Source organism: Medicago truncatula, chromosome 1 (assembly GCF_003473485.1).
Source record: "Medicago truncatula cultivar Jemalong A17 chromosome 1, MtrunA17r5.0-ANR, whole genome shotgun sequence".
Lineage (NCBI taxonomy): Eukaryota > Viridiplantae > Streptophyta > Magnoliopsida > Fabales > Fabaceae > Medicago > Medicago truncatula.
Window position 1 is genome coordinate 12890497 of NC_053042.1, and position 23565 is coordinate 12914061.

The 23565-nt window shown below is 32.1% G+C and overlaps 4 protein-coding genes across 4 annotated transcripts; 2 read left to right on the top strand and 2 right to left on the bottom strand.

Moving 5' to 3' along the window:
• Positions 1 to 1249: 1249 nt before the first annotated feature.
• LOC25482716 (B3 domain-containing transcription factor VRN1) lies at positions 1250 to 3634 on the top strand. The gene is made up of 4 exons (XM_024774608.2): positions 1250 to 1363; positions 2123 to 2600; positions 2866 to 3029; positions 3419 to 3634. Exons 1-4 carry the CDS (start codon positions 1250 to 1252, stop codon positions 3632 to 3634), a joined length of 972 nt encoding a protein of 323 aa, XP_024630376.2.
• Positions 3442 to 6019, top strand: LOC120579760 (uncharacterized). The gene is made up of 4 exons (XM_039832474.1): positions 3442 to 3698; positions 5148 to 5261; positions 5354 to 5412; positions 5496 to 6019. The coding sequence occupies exons 2-4, from the start codon at positions 5195 to 5197 to the stop codon at positions 5736 to 5738; spliced, it is 369 nt and encodes a 122-aa protein (XP_039688408.1). The 5' UTR covers positions 3442 to 3698; positions 5148 to 5194; the 3' UTR covers positions 5739 to 6019.
• A 1867-nt stretch (positions 6020 to 7886) lies between these two features.
• Positions 7887 to 13126, bottom strand: LOC120578004 (B3 domain-containing protein LOC_Os12g40080-like). Its single transcript, XM_039830085.1, has 7 exons — positions 12737 to 13126; positions 9874 to 10339; positions 9473 to 9591; positions 9125 to 9398; positions 8935 to 9021; positions 8508 to 8569; positions 7887 to 8214 (listed from the first exon to the last, which is right to left on the bottom strand). Exons 1-7 carry the CDS (start codon positions 13124 to 13126, stop codon positions 7972 to 7974), a joined length of 1641 nt encoding a protein of 546 aa, XP_039686019.1. The 3' UTR covers positions 7887 to 7971.
• An 862-nt stretch (positions 13127 to 13988) lies between these two features.
• LOC112418289 (uncharacterized) lies at positions 13989 to 16464 on the bottom strand. The gene is made up of 5 exons (XM_024774614.2): positions 16202 to 16464; positions 15648 to 15706; positions 15312 to 15533; positions 14630 to 14716; positions 13989 to 14246 (listed from the first exon to the last, which is right to left on the bottom strand). Exons 1-5 carry the CDS (start codon positions 16398 to 16400, stop codon positions 13989 to 13991), a joined length of 825 nt encoding a protein of 274 aa, XP_024630382.2. The 5' UTR covers positions 16401 to 16464.
• Between the last annotated feature and the right edge of the window lie 7101 nt (positions 16465 to 23565).

Below are 23565 nucleotides of genomic sequence, written 5' to 3' on the forward strand. Positions count from 1 at the left end.
TCGAAAGGGACTTTGATCTTAAGAATACTCTTATTTTCGAAGGGACAAAATTTACCGAAGGGAATACCATTCTTAATTCCGAAGGGACATTATAAACCGAAGGGACTATGGCCTTAAGAACACTCTTTAAATCCGAAGGGACAGAAAAAGAGGGAGAAGAAAAGAATAGCTCGTCAACACAAGCTAAAGGAGGGAGAAGATAGAAAAGTTCTTTGACAACTCAAGATAACTTTTGGTTTGAGTAGAAGTGAGGGAGAGGAGCTCAATTTATAGGTGAAGAGTCAAAGATAAGTTACAAATCCAATGGTTAGGATTAGTTGACCGTTAGAAAATCAATGGCTTTATCTTACATCATAAATGAACACTAATTAAGAAAGTTGACATGATAATTTTTTTAATACACACCATAACACTTCATGTGTTCCAACATATATTCATCCTATGAAATTGTCAAAACTTCGAAATCTCTTTTAAAATTGTAAAACGTCAATCAAATACGTTTTCTTCTCTGTTACTTTCCTTCTTCTAACATGTTGATGTGGTCATTGTCAAGTGGTCAAAAAAATTATGTCACATTATAGAAGGTAATTGACTATTTTTTATTTATAAAAATCAGTTTTTCTTTCAACGATAACATTTATGCATACCCTCACCATATGTGCAAATATCCCCACTAAAATTTAAACAAATACTCTGTTCAAATTTAAAACTTATGTAGCAAATACTTATCTTCAATTTGTTAGAAAAAAGGATCGATTTGTTAGAAAAAAGGCAAATTCTATGGTATATCCACTATATTCGAGTGTACCGGTACACTCACTATTTAAATTCATAGTTAAATGAGTTGTTTTTTTGAAGAAAAATATTATTTTTTTATCATTTATAATTATAATAACTAAATCTTATTCATCAAAAGTGTCAACGAAATAATTTTTTATTTTTTTAAATTTTTATCACTCATAATTGAGAACATTAAAAAAAATTACTATGATTCTTATAAACAATTAAATGATGTTTTTTATTATGAAATGTTGTTCTATAAAATATAAATATTGACAAATAGCTATTTATTACATAAAAAATTATCGTTCATTTATAAAATTAAGAAGCAGGATGGTTTGTTCACTTTTTTATGTGTGTGGGGACCACATAAACACATGTCACAATTGTGTGTGGATTTACATGTTGATACACAGTACATATCACTACTATTCACCACAGCACAATCATCCCTTCTTCACAAAGCAACATGTCTTTTCAACAAAACGGCACTGGCAGCATTAACAATGGGCGTGGTAGGGAAGCTCAAGGAATGCATTTCTATTTACATGTTCAACAATGCGAACTTCAACACAAAGAACTCGTAAGCATTTTTCAAATCCTATAAATTAACTAACCCATTTAAGTAAGTGATTAGCGTTTTACTAGAGTTTATTCTTTTTGGATTAATATGATTCTTCATTCCATTTACATTAATATTATATCATTTTTAGACTGTTTTAGGTTTGTACTCATTGTGTTGTGTTTCACCCATTTTTATTATTCAATAATCTTTGCTTCTTCTCAATACATTGCTTAAAATTGGCGACAATAATATTTTGTTGTTGGAATGAATGAATATTAAGATTTCAAAGTTGTTAAATTTATCATTGTTGTATACTTGCTTCAATTTGGTGAACTTCATTTTCCATTTACAACATTCTCAACGACAACAAGTAACATTTGTTTGGCATGATTATTATTTATTCCCTTATTACTACAAAACAATAACACCCATTTTTCATTAATGGAATTGGTTTTCTGCTCCCGAGTTATCCGTCAGAGCTCATTAATCACTTGAACTCAATCACTTGTTCATACCAACTCTTTAAGGTCTGTAGTCATTGTGTTTGATGAAAACCCCCAATACTGTTTCGATGATGCTTTCTGTTGCAAAATGTTTGGTATGGCAATACCATTTTTCCCTTCGGTTCTCTCTATGTGTAATATTCCCACATATCTGGTTTGCTTAGGTATTTGACCTTAGTTTTCATTATTCAATGAAGTATGCTTTGCTGCATTAATATTCAGTACTAGTTCAATCCAAATTTATACTCATATGTTTTTGAAAACGTGCTTGCAGATGATTCCAAGGAATTTTGCAGAGAGATATTGGAATGATGTACCAAATCCAATATCCCTTAAACTTCCAAATGGGTCAGCATGCAAAATGAATTGGGTGCAACGCGGTGATGGTATTTGGCTTCAGAATTGGAAGAGGTTTGCATGGTCGCTCCGAAGTGGAGATCTTTTAGTTTTCCAATACAAAGGAGGGTCAGATTTTCATGTCATCATATTAGATGATAGTAAATTAGAAATTGACTATTCAAGTATGAGATGCAACGACGATCAAGCAAATACTAAAGAGAGTGATGATGACGACGACGACGACGATGATTATGAGTGTGTTGAGATTCCTAGTGATAGTGAAAATACAAAAATTCCCCTCAAGAAAAAGAGAACCAACTCAAATGGCATTGCTACTACTGCTACTACACCTCAAGGGAGTAACATTCACATGAGAAAAACTAATATCAATGCATCCCAACAAAAAGTTTCGGGTAAGTTAATCTACTTCCTTTTCTTTATTCATCTGTTTATGGGCAAAATATGTTTTTAATTAGTCCCTTAGTTCATCTCAAATTTTGGTTTTAGTCTTTCTTTCCACTTTTTAATCCATACAAATTACAAAAGTACATGTTTTTAGTTCTATACCCACTTTATTTACGTATATTCTTTTAAGATTAAATTAATTTTCAAGACTGTCATACAAAAAAAAATCAAGATGCAAACTTTTATTTTGTACCTTTCAAATGCTGAAAATAGTTTTTAAAGTTTTGCAGAGGCTAATGGAAACACAGGACATGGGTAAAAAAGCTAAAAATGCACAAAAACTAAATGAGAGAAGTTGCACAAATTCTCATCCCAATGAGAGTCCTAGTTTCACTGTCAAATTATCGCCATATCATGTTGAAGGTGATAATAGATTGGTATGTTTCCTGGACTACTTTTTCTGTAATAGTGACATTTTGTACCTAACTGTGTGAGAGGCTTTCATTTTCCTATAGGAACTGAATGTATTGAAATTACAAACAAATCCCCAAATGACTCTGTTCTTAATAGTTTTATTGAATAAACTTACTAACAGAAAACATATTCATGGTGTAATGTAAATTTATTCATTAAATTATTAACAAGACAAAAAAGTATAGCAAACATACTAAAGATAGATTTGAATATCAAAATAACCAGCAGAAGAGACATTTAGGCATATTTTTTATAATTTTTGATACATTTAAGTACTGTTTGAATGAGCCTTGCACATTTCCTGCATGAATATAATTTAATCAATATCTGTTTAAACCATGACCTGAAACAGGCAATACCTAGTTGGTTTTCGAAAGAATACATGAATGAATTATTGCAAGGGAAGGCAACAATTAGAAGTGTTGGTGAGGACAGGGCATGGCACGTGACATTAAACTTTCATAATAACAGGAGCAGTTTTATAATGAGGGCTGGTTGGAAGTCATTTTCAAAGGAACATGAGTTGAAAGTTGGTGATGTATGTAAATTTGAGATGACTCAACGCTAACCACTTTCATTCACAATTACTATTATCCCAACCACAAAGGAACCAGGCCCGGAGAAGTTTCAAGGTATTGCTTTTATTATTGTTGTTTTTGAAATTATACATATTTTATTATCTTCTGATTTTGATTTTGATACATTTGATCAATGTTAAAAGTTTTGATTTGCCAACAAACTACAATCAATCAAATGAGTAAAATATTTTAAGGTTTAAATCTTGGACGTCATGTTGTGTAGTAGAACGAATATTTCACTTGATTGTACAACCCTTCAGCTAGTCCGCCCAAGCTCTATTTTATTGCGTTGGTTAAATACACATGTTAATGTTACTGTCATTAGGGCTGAGCAAGAATTTGTCATCCGACCGAAATCCGACGTAACCGTAACAAATACTTGTTCAACGGTCGGATGTGTGCGTGCTTCGGAAAGAAGTGAGACAAATCAGTTTCACATGGTTTGGAATGGACGAAAGCGGTTCTGTCAAAATGGAATGGGCGGTGTCCGGACCCGTCCACTTATTATTGTTGTTTGTGTCTCTGTAGAAGCCACGCTCGCGTGAAGTGTGACACTATTTCAAGTCTTATTCAACAACCTACACACTGTCCAATGTATGTGTGCCATCAAACAGGGTGTGTCTTGACTTTTCAATTGTCATGTTTACCTTTTTTGGCTTTTCATATCTCATGTACTCCATTAAAATAAACTTCTTTCTCTTACCTTAATTAATTTATTACAAGCCAGCAAGAATATGATATTGAGCCCACCACTACCAGAGAGAAGAAACAAGAACAGGGAATGAACACGAAGCACATGAGATGAGAGATATACAGAGAGGAGAAGAACATTTTCGCAGATGAAAGCTAGAGATACAACCGAGCCAAACCACCCGGACCAACCGTTATTCCGTTAGACCCGTCACCCGCCGAAACTGACGTTGAAACGGTCGGGAATGGTTCACGTTTTCTGATCTACGGGTGTTCTTCGGTGAGCAGTTGTTGGGCCGAATCCGCCCGTAACCGACCGATGCCGACCCCTTACTGTCATAAAACCTCATTATGAAGGATAATGGTGGGTTGTGGGTAGTGTAAATTGTGGTGACCAATAACTGTAAAATAAAATAGAAAAAATGACCGATGTGGACCAATATATGCTAGTGTGTTTAAGGGAGTGTGTAGAGTGTGTTCATGGCATTTCTTTAGAGTATTTGATTTTAGTCATTCTAATAATGGCTACATAAAAACTAAGATAAATACTGTACACATATATATTACATGATTAATTCTAAAATATACAAAATTTTCAAGGACTAATACAAAACTATGATCGAAAGTGATATATTTACTAAGATTAATTTTTATACACGGATTAGAAGCTAAAAGTGATATATATGCGAGGACAAAAAACATATTTAAACTAAGCTGTAATGATCTTATGATTATAATTGATTTGCACATAGCATTAGTAGATTTTCCCCAACTTCTTCAGTAGATCCCTGAGAAGTTTGTGGACATGTGCAGAAAACCAAGGAGTCCAAGAAAAATCAGAGACAACACCAGTAAAAGATATGGAATATGCGGGCAATTTTGGAGATGGAATTTCAAAGAGCTGCACAAAAACATATGGTTTTAGGGGTATTCATCTTAATTTTTGCTTTCGTGTTTTTTTGTGTACAATTCATGCAAATCTCCTTAAACTATGTTTTCTTTGTTGTTAATTACTGCAGATTCTGTAAGTCTGAATTTACATGAGATGTTCAAGGTTTTTATAACATCATCAGACAAGGTATGAATTACGTAAAATGCTGTTACCATGTATATAGCTATGTGTGTGAATGTATAAAATTTAATTTGTTCATATATATGCAGTTGGTTGTACTACCAAGTGAGCTGTTGAAGAAGCATGGTATATTTAGTGGAAATTCAGTGGAGTTGAGAGTAGGGGAAGGAACATGGTTTGTAGATGTGAGTTATAATGAACATCTCGACCATGGTTGGTTCACTAAAGGTTGGCAAGAATTTGTGAGAGATTGCAAAGTAAAGACTGGAGATACTTGCTTGTTTGAGACGATTGATGTGCAAAATCATGTGTTCAAGGTTTCAATTGTTTGAGACACTTGCTTGTTTTGTCATTTTAAGGGGTGTTACGTAAAATGTAAATATTCTCTAATTACGAGACTCGGTTTATTTTGCAACTGTGTTCTTCCCGTTGGTTTAAATGAAACAAAGGTTCACTAAGATACATCCGGCAAGGTTGGAAAATCAGAAAGCAGTCCTAAGGTATGATGCTTCCTCCAATTCTCAAGGTTCAATAAGACATTGCCTTCCTCGATCATCTTTAATCAAAGTTTCTTCAACCACAACATTAACAGTAAGCAACCTAAGATGATTCAGTGCAGAAAATTGTTTATTTGCTCGATCTTTCTGATCTTTTGTATGTTTCATAGCTACTATGAATTTTTTTTTTGTCTATGTCCTTTTTTTTAGATGATTTCTTTAGTCTATGAATGTAAAGTTTCTTTAATTCTACAAAAAAAAAATTACTATATTGGAGAGTGATAATTTATGGAATTTTTATAATATCTGGGAATACTAGTTTTGTTTCCTGCAGAGATAATAAAGAAAAAAGTAAATAAAATGTAAACGTTCTGTGATTGCTTAAAACCTTGTTAAAAAATTAGAATGAGGTCTAATTTAGCTGCAGGTTCCTAAAATTCAAGAGCATATCGTAACCTGTTTAAGTACATGAAAAAAATTCAATATCAGATGGCAATTAGAATTCTCTCTAACCATTACTAAGAACTAACTTTTGTAAAAAGAAATATATATTTAACATTGAATCATAATTAGATCAAGATTGCAACCATTTATTTGGGATGATGGGTAGCTCACTCGGCTGAGCTAAGGAATTAAACGAGTTAAAGTTCCAGGTTCGAATTCTAGCAAGGGAGAAAGATACTAACATAACAATTAAAACACTAAATTTGTTATGGCAAACATGGTGGTAAGTTGACAACAGTTCATAATTGCCAATCGTGGATTGCGGAAAATATGAATTTGTTCAAATTTTTCTAAACTACAATGCAATTGCACGAAAATAGCCGCTATTTGACAACACTTGGTACAAAATAGTGTATCGTGGAACAATGGCGCTTTGTTCAAACTTTTCTACGCTATAGCCGCTATCTGAGAACACTGACTATCACAAATCATGAAAATACAATCCAAGAGAGTTAGACCATGGCAGCCAATGCTTACCTTATACAATAATATTACAATTCTTGAAACATAGAAGGATTACAGGGTCAACACAGATCCTTCCTAAATGTTACTTGACAATGTCCATTTCATTATAATTGGTTAAAGTAGCAATTTGTAATTACCTAGACTCTGTATACAAGCTGCATCAATCAAGTAACCTTTAAATGTTATTGAAATGTAACACTTACTGATGGCATGATACAAAATTTCCATATATGTGGAATAGTTCATACCAGTAAAAAAGTTTACAGAGAAAGTAATAAGATAAACATGTATAAGCTTATCCAATTACTAGTATTAAATGCAGCCAAAAACTTCCAATTTGAGCAGACCAAGTGTAATAGCCGTTGTAGGTATTTTACTAAATGATTTTGCTATTACTACAAATTCATCATGATGCTTCTTCACTAGCTAGTAATGTACCAAACAAATTCTAAGCACATTCTACTGATAATATTGTTTCATCTGATAAAATTATTGACTTTGTTCATACACAAACTACATCTTAAACTTGTCAAAATCAATACTTTGTTACACTTTATACTTTGCAATGGCACTAATTTGCAGCATTAATCATTTGTTTATAGCTGTGTCATTAATCTGTCATGCAACATATGAATAAATGAATTACAGAGGCAAAGAAGTAATATTGTCTTTAAAAAAGTTCATCTATCATAGAACAAAAATAAGTAATATTATTGTCCCAAAAAAATCAACATAAGTATTTAAGGGACTAAAACAAACCAAAGGGAGAAAACCCAAGATGATTTCTTATTCTATTAAAGGGACTAAAATCAAACAATTTTTTTAACTACTACTAAAAAAAACAATATATTTGCATGTACTAAACAATATATTTCCAAATAATCAAGTTGGAGAAGAACCTTAAAACAACCAAAAAAAACATTACCAACAATCATAGAACAAAAATCCAAAGGTTGACACGATACCTCTTAGGTTAAAATCAAATACAGATAGATAGATGTTTACAATACCAAAATACATTGATTAATAAATATCCAGCCCTTGAAAGGGCAAGGCAACTAAACATCTAGTTATTAGTACACCTTAAAGAACAAACAGCTTATGTATTCTTTCCTACAATTGAAACATCAAACACAAATTTCCTCTCATCAATTAACTTAAAAAGACAAGTATCTCCAATCTCCACTTTGCCTGCTTTCATAAATTGTCTCCAACCTTTACTGAACCTACAGCCACAAAGACTCCGATAAAAATTGACTTTTACAAACCATGACTTTCTCCCCATTTTCAACTCCACAATATTTTCATTACATCCTTTTTTCATAAACTCCTTTGGTACACACTGCAGATACAAACAAAAATATTATTTATTTATCATGTAGTTCTAACATATCTATCTATATATCTAACCATGTTAATACTAAACAAATTAGTGAGGACTTTTACATACATTGTGTGTCCACCTTATTATACATTAGAGGTTAAAAGCTGATAGAATAGGACTAACTTAATTAACGGAGAAAACTTATGAGACTAAATTGAACGAAAGTTAATTATCGAAAAATATGAAATCTCATAAATACTAAGGGACTAGATATGTGATTTGACATATATTTTTATGTAATCATAACTTACCGGGGTTTTGTTCTTCAAGAAAACCTTGAATGTCTTATGCTCCTTCACATCACGACCTTCTTCTGTACATGCATAAACACAAAATGACAGTACCTAATCAAATATTTTAACACCCAAAAAATTTAGATATATTTGAATAGATTTCTAGTTAGGTTCGAAACTAAAAGAAGAAACTGAAAACTGGATAAGTTAGGTCAATCACTAACTTTTTAAAAGTTCTTTGAACATAAAAAATATTTCAATTCACAAGTATTTAAAATTAAAGATTAACGATATACAATTAAAAACTTAATAAATCATTCATAAAGTTTGAAGACCAAATTAAGAAATATATATAATAGTTCAAAGAACTATTTACAAGTTACAAATATATCAGAACCCTCTACAATAATAAAATCTAAAAACACTAAAAAAGTTAGAAGAATACCCTTTACTTTTGGATGGCTCCTAGAAGTTCCTCCAATGTGTTCCTTCTTTACTACACTCTTACCACAAGAGACCCCTTTTTTATGACCTTGTAATGGATAAAAAAATAAAGAAAAATAGATGTTAATCAAAACTCAAATAAAAAGAATTATAACATACAGAAAACCAAATAAAAAAGAAAGAAAGAAAACCTAGTGATTTCTTTGGGCTTGGTTTGTTTATGGCACGAGTAATAGTAACAATGAATGAACTTGGTCGCCCTTGAATCATCTCAAATTTACAAACATCATCAACTTGCAAATTATATTTTTGTCTGAATAATTTCCATCCACCACCCATACCATATTTTTTCTGGGTACCATAATACCTCAAACTCACTTCCACACTCCTGTCATTACCAACCCTTATTGTTGCAGTTCCATTAAAATCTTTCAAGTGTTCTCTTGAAAACTCAAATGGTATCCACTGTTTCAAATAATGGTTTATTAGATATAATAATTAAAGCTAAAATTAATAGATACTTTGTATAGCAAACTTACCAAGAAATAGCCATTGGCATAAGACTGAGTCATTGTAACTTCAAAAGAGGTATTCTCATTAACAGCTTCAGATGTTTGGTATTTTCTAGCCTTCTTCACCATGGCTACTTTCTTACTACCTGCCAAGTTTAGGCATTAACTCTTTATTATACATTTGATTTAGATATTGTTTTTAGAAGATTTTAAGAAAACCAATTAAATATTTATTATTCTTTTTATCATAATAAAAATCACATATTTTTATATAAAAAGTATCTATTGAGCACTTCAAGACATAAAATTGCAACAAACCATTGCATAACTCTTAAAAGTAATTATTTCTATAAAAACAAGTGATTTATTTTTAAAGAAATAGAGTAACAGACAAGCATAAATCTACCAAAAAAAGAGAGAAAAATCACCTGAGAATTTTGGTTGGGTAGTGTCAAAATCCATACTCACTTTTCTCTTGCCATTTCTTTGAACTTGCTTTGGCATTTCAACCTCATCTGAACTCTCATCACTTGATTCATCACTATCTTCATGACTTTCTTCAGTGGCTTCATCATCACTTGATTCATCACTTTCTTTACCTTCTTCTTTTGTGTCTTCAGCACCTTCATCAACTGATTTGATATTGGAGTAGTTTATTTCTAAAGTATTGGCACCAAATATCTTAACCTTAAAATATGATCCACCAATGAATTTGAATGTTAACAGATATCCATATTTCAGAAACTTAGCAAAACTTTCCCAATTCTTTTGAAACCAAATATCACCATTTCTCTCCACCCAAAATATTTCTTGTTGAACACCATTTGGAAATTTAATGAATATAGGGTTTGATATTCCTTTCCAATATTTCTCCACATATTTCTTTGGAACTCTCTGCAACAAAGAAATTCAGAAATCGGTATATTAACATTTTTTAAAACAATAGGGTTTACAGCATAAATGAAAACATAATATAAAATATGCAATATAATTATTTGTAATAGACTTACAAGTTTCTTATCTTGCAATATTATTCTATGAAAATCTGGAACTTGTTGAAATGACATGATGTTAGTGAGTGAGTATTGGGCTAAGGTTTTAAGAAGTGAGGTTAAGAGTTAAAGATTTTGAATGTGAGGTTTTTGTCTCTGAAGTCTCAAGTGGGTATTAATTTAGTGACATAGAAATCAAGTGAAGTGTGAATGTTATTATGTTATGTTATTTATTAGTTTAAGAATGATGAATTGGTCGTGTAGTGTCTTTTCATTTTAATTATCTTTTTTTTCTTTTTCGGAAGCTTGTATTTGTATGTATGATGAGTAGAAAAAAGATAGGCAAGTTTCACTAATAAAGAATCAATTGGGAAGTGAGAAAAGTAGCAGAAACTGAATTGCCCTAGCCCTACAATTATTGGGAGAAGAGTTTCATTGATTGGTATGTGTTATGAAGTAATTGTGTTTTGACTATTGGATCTAAGCAAGCAGGTATGTTTTCCTTATTGCATGTTTGGATGGATAATTTGGTTTGAAGAGCAAATTAAGTTACAAGTTTGTCTTCTTTGATTCACCATATGGTTACTTGAAAACCAAGACTTTATTATTTAGATTAGTATGCTAGCTAGTCAATACAGCTCACTTTGCTCTTGGATTTGAGTTTTGCATTTACTTCTAGGGTCCATTTCACATGAGGTGACAATGTAAGCTTGAAATAGAAACAACTTTTAATTTGCCACAAAAGTGGATTTGCTTATGTATCATCACAATTGCATCTGTCATACTTTAAGTTTCTATTTTCTAATGTCTAATTAATTAGATACCTTTAGTTACTTTATGATGACATAGTTTTGGCTCAAATCACTTCTTAGAAACCAACTAACATCATCTACAACATCACCATGTCATTTTCTCAACCAATAAACATTTTAAGTAATTCATACCATGTTTAATGATGTTAAAAACCTTGAACTTATTAGGTAAATTCAGACTTTCAGAATTTGCAATTATTAATAAATAATAAAACATAATTTGAGAATATATCCTTAATTAATTGTACGCAATATAAACTCGAAAAATAGTTAAAAGTTAACATCAATACTCTTAAGACCTTGTTTATTTGGACAACTCCTTGAAATTCCTTCTCCAAAATCGCATGCATATTCCAAATCTTCTACTGGCATTGTCTCAAATTTTTCTTGCACTCGTTGTTTTTCTGCATGTCCAAAAACCTTGTTAGGAATTCAATGAAGAAGTTGGAGAAAATCTACTAATGTTATGTGAAAATATATCACCAATAACAAAATGGATTAAATTAATTCATATGAATGAGTAAAGATATTTACAATATAAATCAATAATAATCCTGAGATCATTAAAACTTAGTTTAAATTTGTTTTTTGTCGTCACAAATATATCACCTTCAATACTTGGAAAAAAAAATCCAATGATAGTAAATATATCACTTTACTTTTGATAATTTTGTTTTAGTGCTTGTAACATTTGTATATGTTAGAATTAATCCCTATGATATATATTTTAGTCCTTATGTAGCCAATATTGGAATGACAAAAACCAAATACTTACATATTATGGTGACTATTCCAACATAAACATATATTATGATTGATTGTAATTTGTTGACAAATTAAAAAAAAAAAAATATTACATTGATCAAATGTATCAAGATTAAACTACAATAAAATATGTATCTTTCCAAAAACAATAATAATGAAAGAAATACCTTGAAATTTCTCCGGGCATGGTTCCTTTGTAGTAGTTTTTTTTTTTTTAAGTGAAAGCTATTCATTAAATAAGAAGAGGTGAATCCTTACAAATGATAGCAGCAATAGCCTGGGGGACAGTTCCCACCCATGACTTAGAACCAAAGTCTTTAGCAACCCCAACTAAAGTATGTGCAACAGAGTTTTTACATCTCTTAATAAAAGCAACACTAACATTAATTCTACTAGAAAGCATAACATTACACGGACACCGACACAGTTAATTTTTTTTAGACAATCACATAATTCAATGTGATTATATGTGTTGGTATCGGACACGACACGTGTCTGACACGGGGACACGGCTTATCCGAGAAGTGTTCGTGCTTCATATCTCTATTGAAAAGAGGTTTCCTTTGATGCAATTAACAACAGATTCAGAGTCAGTCTCTAATAATAATTAGTGTTTCCAAATCAGTACCAGTGACCCATTGCAGACACCATCTCAAGGCCATTGCTTCAGCCAACAAAGGAGAAATTGATATTTTATCAAGGTGAGTGGCAGCAAAACTTACCGTGCCAGTGTGATCCCGGGCCAAACAGCCCCAACCAGTTGTACCAGTTTGAAAGCATCCTGCATCTACATTGATCTTTGTTGTGCCAACATTCGGTTGCTCCCAGCTTTCTAGTTCTGAAACTCTGACAGACTTCATCTTCAACGGATTAGCAATAAAAAATTCTGCAGAAAAATTGGATATTTCCTTCGCAGTAGATACAGGACAGAAAGTTGTTTTATTGAAAATCAATTGGTTCCGACCCTTCCAAATCAACGACAGTGTAACACTGGATAAATGACTAGCCACCTTATCTGGGTTTATGATCCATTGTTGAAGCCACTGTGCTAGCCTCACATGTTGTAGAATATGAATGCCAAGGGCTAAAATAAACCAAAGTTGTTGTACCATTGGACATCTCATTAAAAGGTGTTCAGTAGTTTCTGTTTCAGAGAAGCATAAAGGGCATACAGGATCAAGAATCACGCCTTTTTGTTCCAGTCGGCCTCTGGTTGGCAGAATGTTGCGGGCCAGTCGCCACAAAAAGTTTCTAGTCCTAGCCTGTTTGGAGCATGCATTTTCCAGTCTGCTCTCCAAAGCCTTTGGTCACTCAAAGATGAAGCTTCAGGGTTCTCTCTACTGTTGTCATCTTGTATCGAATGGTAAGCCGAACGCACAGAGTAATTACCATTTCTTTCCCAATGCAAAATCCTTTTATCCTCTAGTAGTCTCCACGAGATTGGAATGTTAATAATTTGATGGGCTTCATACGAGTTGAAGGTGTTGAAAACTTTGGTCCTACTCCAGGTTTTTGTTTCCCTGTCTATAAGCTCACTCACCGGTGTATCATGGGGCAGGTTTTTTACAGGACTCCACACCTTGAACTTTCCTTGCTCAGGCAACCAATTGTCTTTCCAGACCTTCACCTTTTCGCCATCTCCAATTAAACATCTAGAACAAGAGGCTTCTCTAGCTCGGTTGGAAACCAATTTTGGATTCCATAAAGCCAGACCTTGGAAAGTATCGGCTCTTGAACACTCTAGTAAGCAGTGAGTCATTATCAGAGAAAATTCTCCAACATTGTCTGCCTAGCAGCGTCTTATTGAACATACTGAATCTCTAAAGCCGAGGCCACCATTGTTCTTTGCCTTCCCCATTCTCTCCCAACTAAGCCAGTTCATTTTCTGCTCTCTTGCATTCGATCCCCACGAAAACCTTGCCAACATGCTTTCAATCTCATTGCAACAACCTTCTGGAATCTTGTAGCAACTCATTATGTAGTAGCTGGGATAATAGTAATAGTGAATGAAAGTGGTTTTCGTTGAGTCATCTCAAATTTGAATACATCACCAGCTTGCAAGTTACGTTCCTGTACAAATGACTTCCAACCAGCTCGCATTGCAAAATTTCGATTGCATTCATCGAATTTTAATGTCTCTAACCATGTCTTATCCACAGCAACACTTCTAATCGTTGCATTCCTTTGCAACAACTCATTCATGTATTTCTTCGAAAACTGATTAGGTATCCTCTGTTTCAGATCATGGTTTACGATATATCTTAATTAGAATTTGAGAGAATGCAATGTGAAGATTGGAGACACTTGTTTGTTTGAGATGATTGATGCAAAATCATGTGTTCAAGGTTTCAATTGTTTGAGACACCTTGCTTGTTATGTCATTTTAAGGGGTGTTACGGAAAATGTAAATATTCTCTAATTGCGAGACTCATTTTATTTTGCAACTGTGTTCTTCCCGTTGGTTTAAATGAAACATAGGTTCGGCATGAAAATGGGAGTGGATGAATTGTTTGCATCAGAATCTTCTTGAGAAACAGCATTTACACGTGACTGTTGTTTATTGATGTTAGGGTAACAATGCTTTTGGTGACAAAAATCAACGGTATGATTAAAACGATTGCAAAACCTGCTAGTTTTTGGTTTTTAGCATGAAAACGGTCTTCACCACAACCCCGAGACCTTCTTGCATTAATGGCATTCATCTGAATATTGCATCAAAATCAAACAACATAAACAATATTAAAGGGACTAAAACAAGACACAAGGAAGACACAAACAAAGATACAATACATTTTTTACCATGACTAGAAAGAAAAAAAAATAGTTATGATATATTTTCTTGTGTTAAAATATCTGTATCTTGTTTTAAAAGGAATCCTAGTTGGAGAACAACACATAAGTTCAAAATTTCTCCAACCTTTCTTTGTTTATGTAGTAACACTACCCTCACTTGTTTATGCCTCTTCTTTTGATTGGTTTGATGAAATATGAATTGTCTATCATGGAAGTCATGTTGTCCATCATGGAACAAAAAATCATCAAACAGTTCTTTTAAATAATAGTAAAAAATAACATATTTGCATGTACTAATATATCTTCAAGCCTTGTTCATCAAAGAATCAAATTGGATAAGAACCTAAAGTTTAAAACAACCAAAAAAACATTACAAACAATCCATAGAGCAAAAGTTCAAAGGCTGACACGATAGAGCTTAGATTCGAATGAAATACAGATGTTTAGAACCTAATAGTTATTAGTACCTTAAAGAACAAACAACTAATGGATTCATCCTATAACTGAAACATCAAACACAAATTTTCTCTCATCAATTAACTTAAAGAGACAAGTATCTCCGATCTCCACTTTGCATGCTTTCATGAATTTTCTCCAACCTTTACTAAACCTGCAGCTCCGAACACTCTCGTAATAATTGACTTTTACGAACCATGACTGTCCCCCCACTTTCAACTCCAAAATATTTTCATGACTTCCTCCGTTCATAAACTCCTTTGGTACAGTCTGCAAATACACAAACAAAGATATTATTTATTTGTTATGTAGTTCTAACATCTCTATCTATCTATATATATATATATATGTGTGTGTAACCATATTTTACGTAATTAATCCTACCGGAACTCTATTCTTCACCATAACCTTGAACGTGTTATGCTCCTTCCAATCACGACCTTCTGTACATGCATAAACACAAAATGAGTGTCTAATCTAATTTAGAGATACCCAAAAAATTTAGAGATATTTGAATAGATTTATGGTTAGGTTCTAAACTAAAAGAAGAAACTGCGGGATAAGTTTAGGTCAATCACTAACTATCAAAAAGTTCAACAAAATAAATAAAAATCATTGCAAATTCACGGGTATTTAAAATTAAAGATTAAGGATATACAATAAAAAACTTAGTCCAAAAACTCATAAATTATTCATAAGTTTGAAGACCAAATTAAACAAAAACTTTACAATAATAAGAACTAAAAAATTTAAAAAGTCAGAAAAAGTTCCTCCAATGTCTTTCTTCTTTACAAGATTATTACCACAAGAGACCCTTTCTTTATAACATTGTCATGAATAAATGAAATAAAGAAAAAATTGGATGTTGATATCAAAAAACATCAATTAAAAAAATTATGACATACAAAAAAGCAAATAAAAAAGAAAGAAAGAAAAACCTGGTAATTTCGTAAGGCTTGGTCCGTTTCTGGCACGAGTAATAGTAACGGTGAATGAAAAAGGTCTCCGTTGAATCATCTCAAATTTACAAACATCATCAACTTGCAAATTATATTTTTCCCTAAATATTTTCCAACCACCACCCACACAAGAATTTCTGCGGGTATCATAATACCCCAAACTCACTTCCACAGCCATGTCCTTACCAACCCTTATTGTTGCAGTTCCATTAAAATCTTTCAAGTGTTCTCTTGAAAACTCAATTGGTATCCCCTGTTTCAAATCATGTTTTATTAGAGATATTGATTAAAGGTAAAATTAATAGATACTTTGTATAGCAAACTTACCAAGAAATAGCCATTGGCGTAAGTATGTGACATTATAACTTCAAAAAAGGGATTATCATTAACAGCTTCAGATGTTTGGTATTTTCTAGCCTTCTTCATCATGGCTACTTTGTTACTACCTGCAAAGTTTAAAGATATAATAATCTATTTTGTTTAGCATTAACTATTCATCATACATTTGATTTAGATATTATTTTTAGAAGATTTTAGGAAAACCAAAAATGTTTTTTTATCATAATTAAAATCACATATTTTTTCTACCAAAAAAAAATATATCACATATTTTTATATAAAATGTATCTACCAAAAATGATCTGTAGAGAAAACTAACTAAAACTGCTTCTTAATTTAGGCAATTCAAGACATTTTCAGACAAAAAATTGCGACAGACCTCATTTCATCCTAGCAAAATAGAGTAACAGACGAGCCTTAATCTAGCTAATGAGTAATTTCCAGAAAACATCATTTTTAATCTAGCAAAAAAATGAGATAAAAATCACCTGAGAATTTTGGTTGGGTAGTGTCAAAATCCATACTCACTTTTCTCTTGCCATTTCTTGTCCTTCGTCGAGCTTGCTTTGGCATTTCATCCTCATATGAACTCTCATCGCTCGATTCATCGCTTTCTTGAACTTCTTCGGTGGCTTCATCATCACTTGATTCACCTTCTTCAGCACCTTCATCAACTGATTTTATATTGGAATAATTTATTTATAAAGTATTGACACCAAACATATCACTAACAATAGAAGTAAAACATGTGGTGCACATAACTTACTGCTGGGTTTAAAGTCATACTTATTAAGTTAACATGCTTTCAAAGAATAGGTGAAATTGATAAATCAAATTAACTCATTTTTCATGGTAACATTTAAGGATAGCCACAAATTTTGAGCTTGAATGAAGCATTTGTACAAATTACTTTCTATCATGCAAATGAATTTGATTTACCACAAAACCAGACTTTCACATCATATACACACGATATTCACAAAAATTTGAAATAAATATAAGAACTTATTAAATACATATTTCATCTATAAATATAAATAAATCAAATGAGGTAGTTGAACTTGCCTGAGACTTTTTGCTTAGTTGCAATATTAATTTTTCTCTTGTCAATATTTGTCCCTAGAGGTGCAACAAAAGTAGTAGCAATATTATTCAAAATCTCAACACAATCGTCGTCATCACTCTCTTCTTCTTGTTTATGATGCTTGTTTGAATCTTGGTCATTGTTGCATTGCATACTTGAGTAGTCAATCTCTAATTTACTATCGTCTAATATAATGACATAAAAATTGGACCCTCCTTTGTATTGGAAAACTAAAAGATCTCCACATCTAAGCGATCGCGCAAATCTTTTCCAATTAAGAAACCAAACAGCATCACCAATTTGTATCCAAAACATTTTGCATTCAGATCCATTTGGAAATTTTAGAGATATTGGATTTGACATTCCTTTCCAATACTTGTCTGCAGGTACAGTTTCAAATTTGGTTGAACTAGTAATGAAGATTAATGTATGAAAGTATACATGCTTGTTTGTTTTTGGTGTCAAATTTAAAAATGGGTCAATAACCAACAATACACATAATTTATTTCAACAATAAGTCTTTAAATCTATGAACTATAAGTGATTCTCGATATGATCAATTTAATCAAATGAAATCTTCAACAAACACTGTTGAAGCTCTTAGAAATAAAGAATGGGTCAATAAACAATAACCCTCCTTTATTCATTCATTTCTCACTATTATTTTTCGTTATAAAGATTATTGACTAAATGATAAAAAATGGAAAGAATGAGTGAAAAGGAAGAAAAAAAAAGAAGCTGAGTTGAGAATGCTTACAAGTTCATCATCTTGCAACTCACGAAGTTGAATGGTTAGATAAAAATGCATTCCCTTAGGTATACTCCCACGTCCATAGTGTTGATGAAAGGCCATGATACTATTCTTGTTGTGAAGATGAAGATTAAGGGATTTTGTTGTGGTGGTGTACTTGTAGAATAGTTTTTGGTGGTGATAATTGTGCTTTGTGATAATTACTGTATCTGTATGTATGTAAAATGAATAATATGCTTGATTTTTACACTCATGTCATGTCTAGGTAGGTTATTACTTGCAACCGTAACCTAAGCCCCCTAGTTACCCAAAAAGAGATATCTGCACCACTTTAGAGAAGTAAAGTGAAAGATTTTGGTGTTGGATTGAACTTGGCATTTATGACACAATAAAAAGTGTTTGGCAGTAAGTACAATTCAGTGAAAGTTGGCTTCATGCTTCTGATCAGATTTACAAGGCATCCATACACTCAAAAACACATTGGTTAGATCCCTTAATCTTCCATTTTTATATAAGATATTGTCTGGTCCATCTTACAATGTAAGCTAGAAATAGAAACAACTTTTAATTTGCCACAAAACTGGATATGCTTTGTCCTATTTGTGTATCATCACAATATCTGCCATACTTTAAGTGTCTATTTTCTAATGTCTAATTAATTAGATAGCTTTAGTTACTTTATGGTGACATAGTTTTAGCTCAAATCACTTCTTAGAAACCAACTAACATCATCTACAACATCACCATGTCATTTTCTCAACCAATAAACATTTTAAGTAATTCATATATACCATGTTTAATGATGTTAAAAACCTTGAATTTATTAGGTAAATTCAGACTTTCAGAATCTGCAATTATTAATAAATAATAAAACATAATTTGTGAATATATCCTTGATTAATTGTACGCAATATAAACTTCAAAAATATTTAAAGTTAAGATCAATACTCTTAAGACCTTGTTTATCGGTGGCATTTAGCATTGGTCAGTGGAGTTTTTTTCCACCATAGAAAAGTTGATAATGTCCATTAGATTAAATGTGGAATACATTCTTATACTACTCTCTCAACATTAGATTATTTTTTACACTATCTTCCACCCTCTCTCTTTCATGTCCCCACACCACCACCAAATCACATATTCAGCAACCACTTTGACCAACATCGCACCGCCACACACCATCCATTTCTTACGATTGTAACATGTTCCAAAATGAAAACCAATTTTCAATTATTAGACATGAAAAAACTAAAATCTACCATTAATGTTGAAAAAGGTTGTTTCAGTATCAATAACCATGACATCTCGGTGAATATGGACAAACGATTTAATATGTTCTTCTTTGGTGAATATATGTTTTCAAAACTAAAATCCACCATTCAAGAAATTTCTGATCCAAAATTTTTTATGTTCTTCTTTGGTGTGATTTAGTTATGGGTTGATTATCTTGTCTTTATGCAATTAGTCTGTTTGAACTGATTGAATATGGACAAGCGATTATGGCAACTGATGCTCCTAAGCAATGGATGCCCATTAGAGTTTTTTTGGAGGTGCAATAAGGTGGGTCCATTGGAGTGTTGGTGGCAACAAAGACTTGAGTTTAGTGGTAGTGGTGAAATGAGGAAGATAGGTTGAAAACAAAGTGGAAGAAGATACAGTGTAGGCAGACTATGATAACATCTATGCTCCTTTTTAATCTAATGATCCAAAATAAACTTTTTCATGGTGGGAAAAAACTCCACTTACCCATACTAAACCCCACCTTGTTTATCTGTACAACTCCTTGAAATTCCTTCTCCAAAATCACATGAATTTTGCTCTTCACCCTGCACATTTTGCTCCCGCCCTGCACTTTTTCCAAATATAACCCTGCGTGAGTTAAGTCACGCAGCGAGACTTAACTCATGCACCTCACAAGCTCTGCGCGACTTAAGTCATGCACCACTGAGCCTATGCGCGAGTTAACTTGCGCAAGTTGGCTAATGGTAAAAACTGAAGCACAAACGTTTCTTGGACAGTAGTTAATGGTTTTGATTGAATTTTACACGTTTTTCTTAAGTTTTACACACGTTTTTGGACCTCATTAAGTGCCGTATATCTTATACCACCTATAAAAACCCTCACATACTTCCTCTTTTCCTCACATTTTCTCCTCCTACTCTTTCCCCCTCTTTCTCTTCTTCTTCTTTACTTCTTCTTTGGTTTAATTAATCTGTAAATCTTTGAACTATTTGAAATATTTTAAATAGACTTTTAAACTAAAAAAAAAAAGTGTGTTCAGGTCCCTAACCTATTTTGATTTTTCTTGTTAATACTTTGCGTTAAATGATTGTTATCAACTACCAATAAAAATCCATTTGTTCTTCCCTTTTGGATTATTTTTATTTAATGTATAATATGATTTTTTCTAATTTTTAGACATTCAATTTTTATTATTTTAACGTCTTCATAGAGATTTGTTCATGTGGTTCAACTAGAAATCTAATAGTTCAGCAATGACTCGTTGGATCAATAGTAAATCAAAGTTTAATAACATTTTATTTGTTGGGCTGCGAGTTCATGTCAGAATTTTTTTATTTTGTAACACCTGGTTGATGTGTATGAGTATCGTTATTGAAAAGTAAGTGTTAATTTATATTTTCAATTATTTTGGAGAGGCGCTCTGCTAGGGTTATGAGTGTTGCCGTTCTTTCAGAATTTTTTTATAGGCCATAATTATTTGGTAAGTGTACCATAATCAAGGTATATCTTTCATTATTATTGTTGTTGGAAAGATACATATTTGATTGTAGTCTAATCTTGATACATTTGATCAATGTAAAAAGTTTTTTAATTCGTCAATAAATTACAATCAATCATATATATGTTCATGTTGGAATAGTCACCATAATATTTAACTATTTGGTTTTTGTCATTCCAATATCGGCTACATAAAGACGAAAATAAATATTATGCATGTATATATTACAGGGATTAATTCTAACATATACAAATTTCACAAGCACTAAAACAAAACAATGGTCAAAAGTAAAATGTGATATATTCACTATGATTGAAGTTTTTTTCCAAGGACTAAAAGGTGATATATTTGTGAGGACAAAAAAAAAATTTAAACAAGATTTCATGATCTCAGGATTATCATTGATTTATATTGTAAATATCTTTACACATTCATAGGAATTAACTTAATCAATTTGTTATTGCTATGCGATTGCACATAGCATATATAGATTTTCGCCAACTTCTTCATTGAATCCTTGACAAGGTTTGTGGACATGCAGAAAACACACGAGTCCGAGAAAAATCTGAGACAACGGCGGTAGAAGATGTGGAATATGCAGACGATTTTGGAGAAGGAATATAAAGGAGCTGCCCAAACAAACAAGGTCTTAAGAGTATTGATCTTAACTATAAATATTTTTCAAGTTTATATTGTGCCCAACTAATCAAGGATATATTTTTCAAGGTAGGTAGAAGATGTGGTTTTTGCAATCGTGATGAGGGTGGAAATTTTATACGAGCAAAAACGATGTGGTCGAATCCGGTTTTCTCAATAGATGTTGGAGAAGCTATGGGATTCTCACATGCTATCCAATGGATACATGAACTACAACTAACAAATGTGGATTTTGAATTGGATGCCAAGAAAGTTGTGGATTATTTTAATAGAGGAAACAATGATATAACCGAATTTGGAGCAATAGTGAAGGAGTGTAGAAGAAGTTGTAATCTTTACTTTGAAAACTCTAAGGTAGAGTTTAGTCGGAAACAAGCGAATAAGGTTGCTCACACTTTATCTCGAGAGACCACTTTCTTAACTTGTCCCCATATCTTTAATGTTGCACCTCTTTGTATTTCGACTTTGATTATTAATGAAAAGCTATAAGCTATTTTCCCTCAAAAAAGAAAAATAATACAGTTCGAAATTCTACCGAATCTAATACTAATAATAGAGAATCAAATCTGTAATCATAGTAGTTGTATACATATAGAACTCACTATGTTTGGTAATGCTTCACATTATCTAATGATGTTACACACATAGCTATATACATGGTAACAATATTTTACGTGATTCATACCTTGTCTAATGATGTTACAGAAACCTTGAATTTGTCATGTGAATTTGGACTTACAGAACCTGCAGTAATTAAGAACAAAGAAAACATAGTTTAAGGATATTTGCATGAATATTGTGTACACAATAAAACTTCAAAAATAAAATTAAGATGAATACTCCTAAGACCATATGTTTTTTGGGCAGCTGTTTGAAATTCCTTCTCCGAAATTGCCCACATATTCCATATCTTCTACTGGCATTGTCATTGATTTTCCTTGGACTCGTTGGTTTTCTGTATGTCCACAACCTTGTGAGGGATCAAAAGAAGAATTTGGAGAAAATCTACTGATGTCATGTACAAATAGCATATCAATAACGAAATGGATTGGAAAGTTGAGTTGTAGCGCAAAAGGTTATATATTTGGTGGATTAAGAAAACGATTTGTAGAGATTAAAAGCAAAGAGTAGCATGTATACAGGACAGGTATTATTTAAACCTTCAATTTTTTTACAGAAAGTTGTTTGTTATTTGTTGACAAGTTGAAACTATTTACTTTGATAAAATGTATTAAAATTAACTATATTAAAACATTTATCTTTCCAAAAATAATAATAATGAAGAAATACCTTGAAACTGCTCTGGGCATGGTTCCTCTGTGGCTGGGATAATAATAATTGTGAATGAAAGTGGTTCGCGTTGAGCCATCTCAAATTTACATACATCACCAACTTTCAAGTCATGTTCCTTTGAAAATGATTTCCAACCAACCTGCATTATTAATTAATTAGCAATACTAATTAATAAATGGGTTAGTTAGTTTATAGGGATTGAAAAATGCTTACTAGCTCTTTGTGTTGTTGAATGGGTAGATAAAAATGCATTCCATGATCTTCACTGCCACGCCCATTGCTGTGTTGTTGTTGAAACCACATGATTGTCTAATGGAAAATGGAAAACACTTACTTGTTCCCTCCAAGCTTCATAAAAATAAAAATCCAAAATCTCTTTTTGGATTATTTTTAATATTATACCGTGTAAGATTTGCATTTGCTTTCTGATTTTTTAATGTCACATACTATAATTTTATTGAATATAAAAATATGTGAAA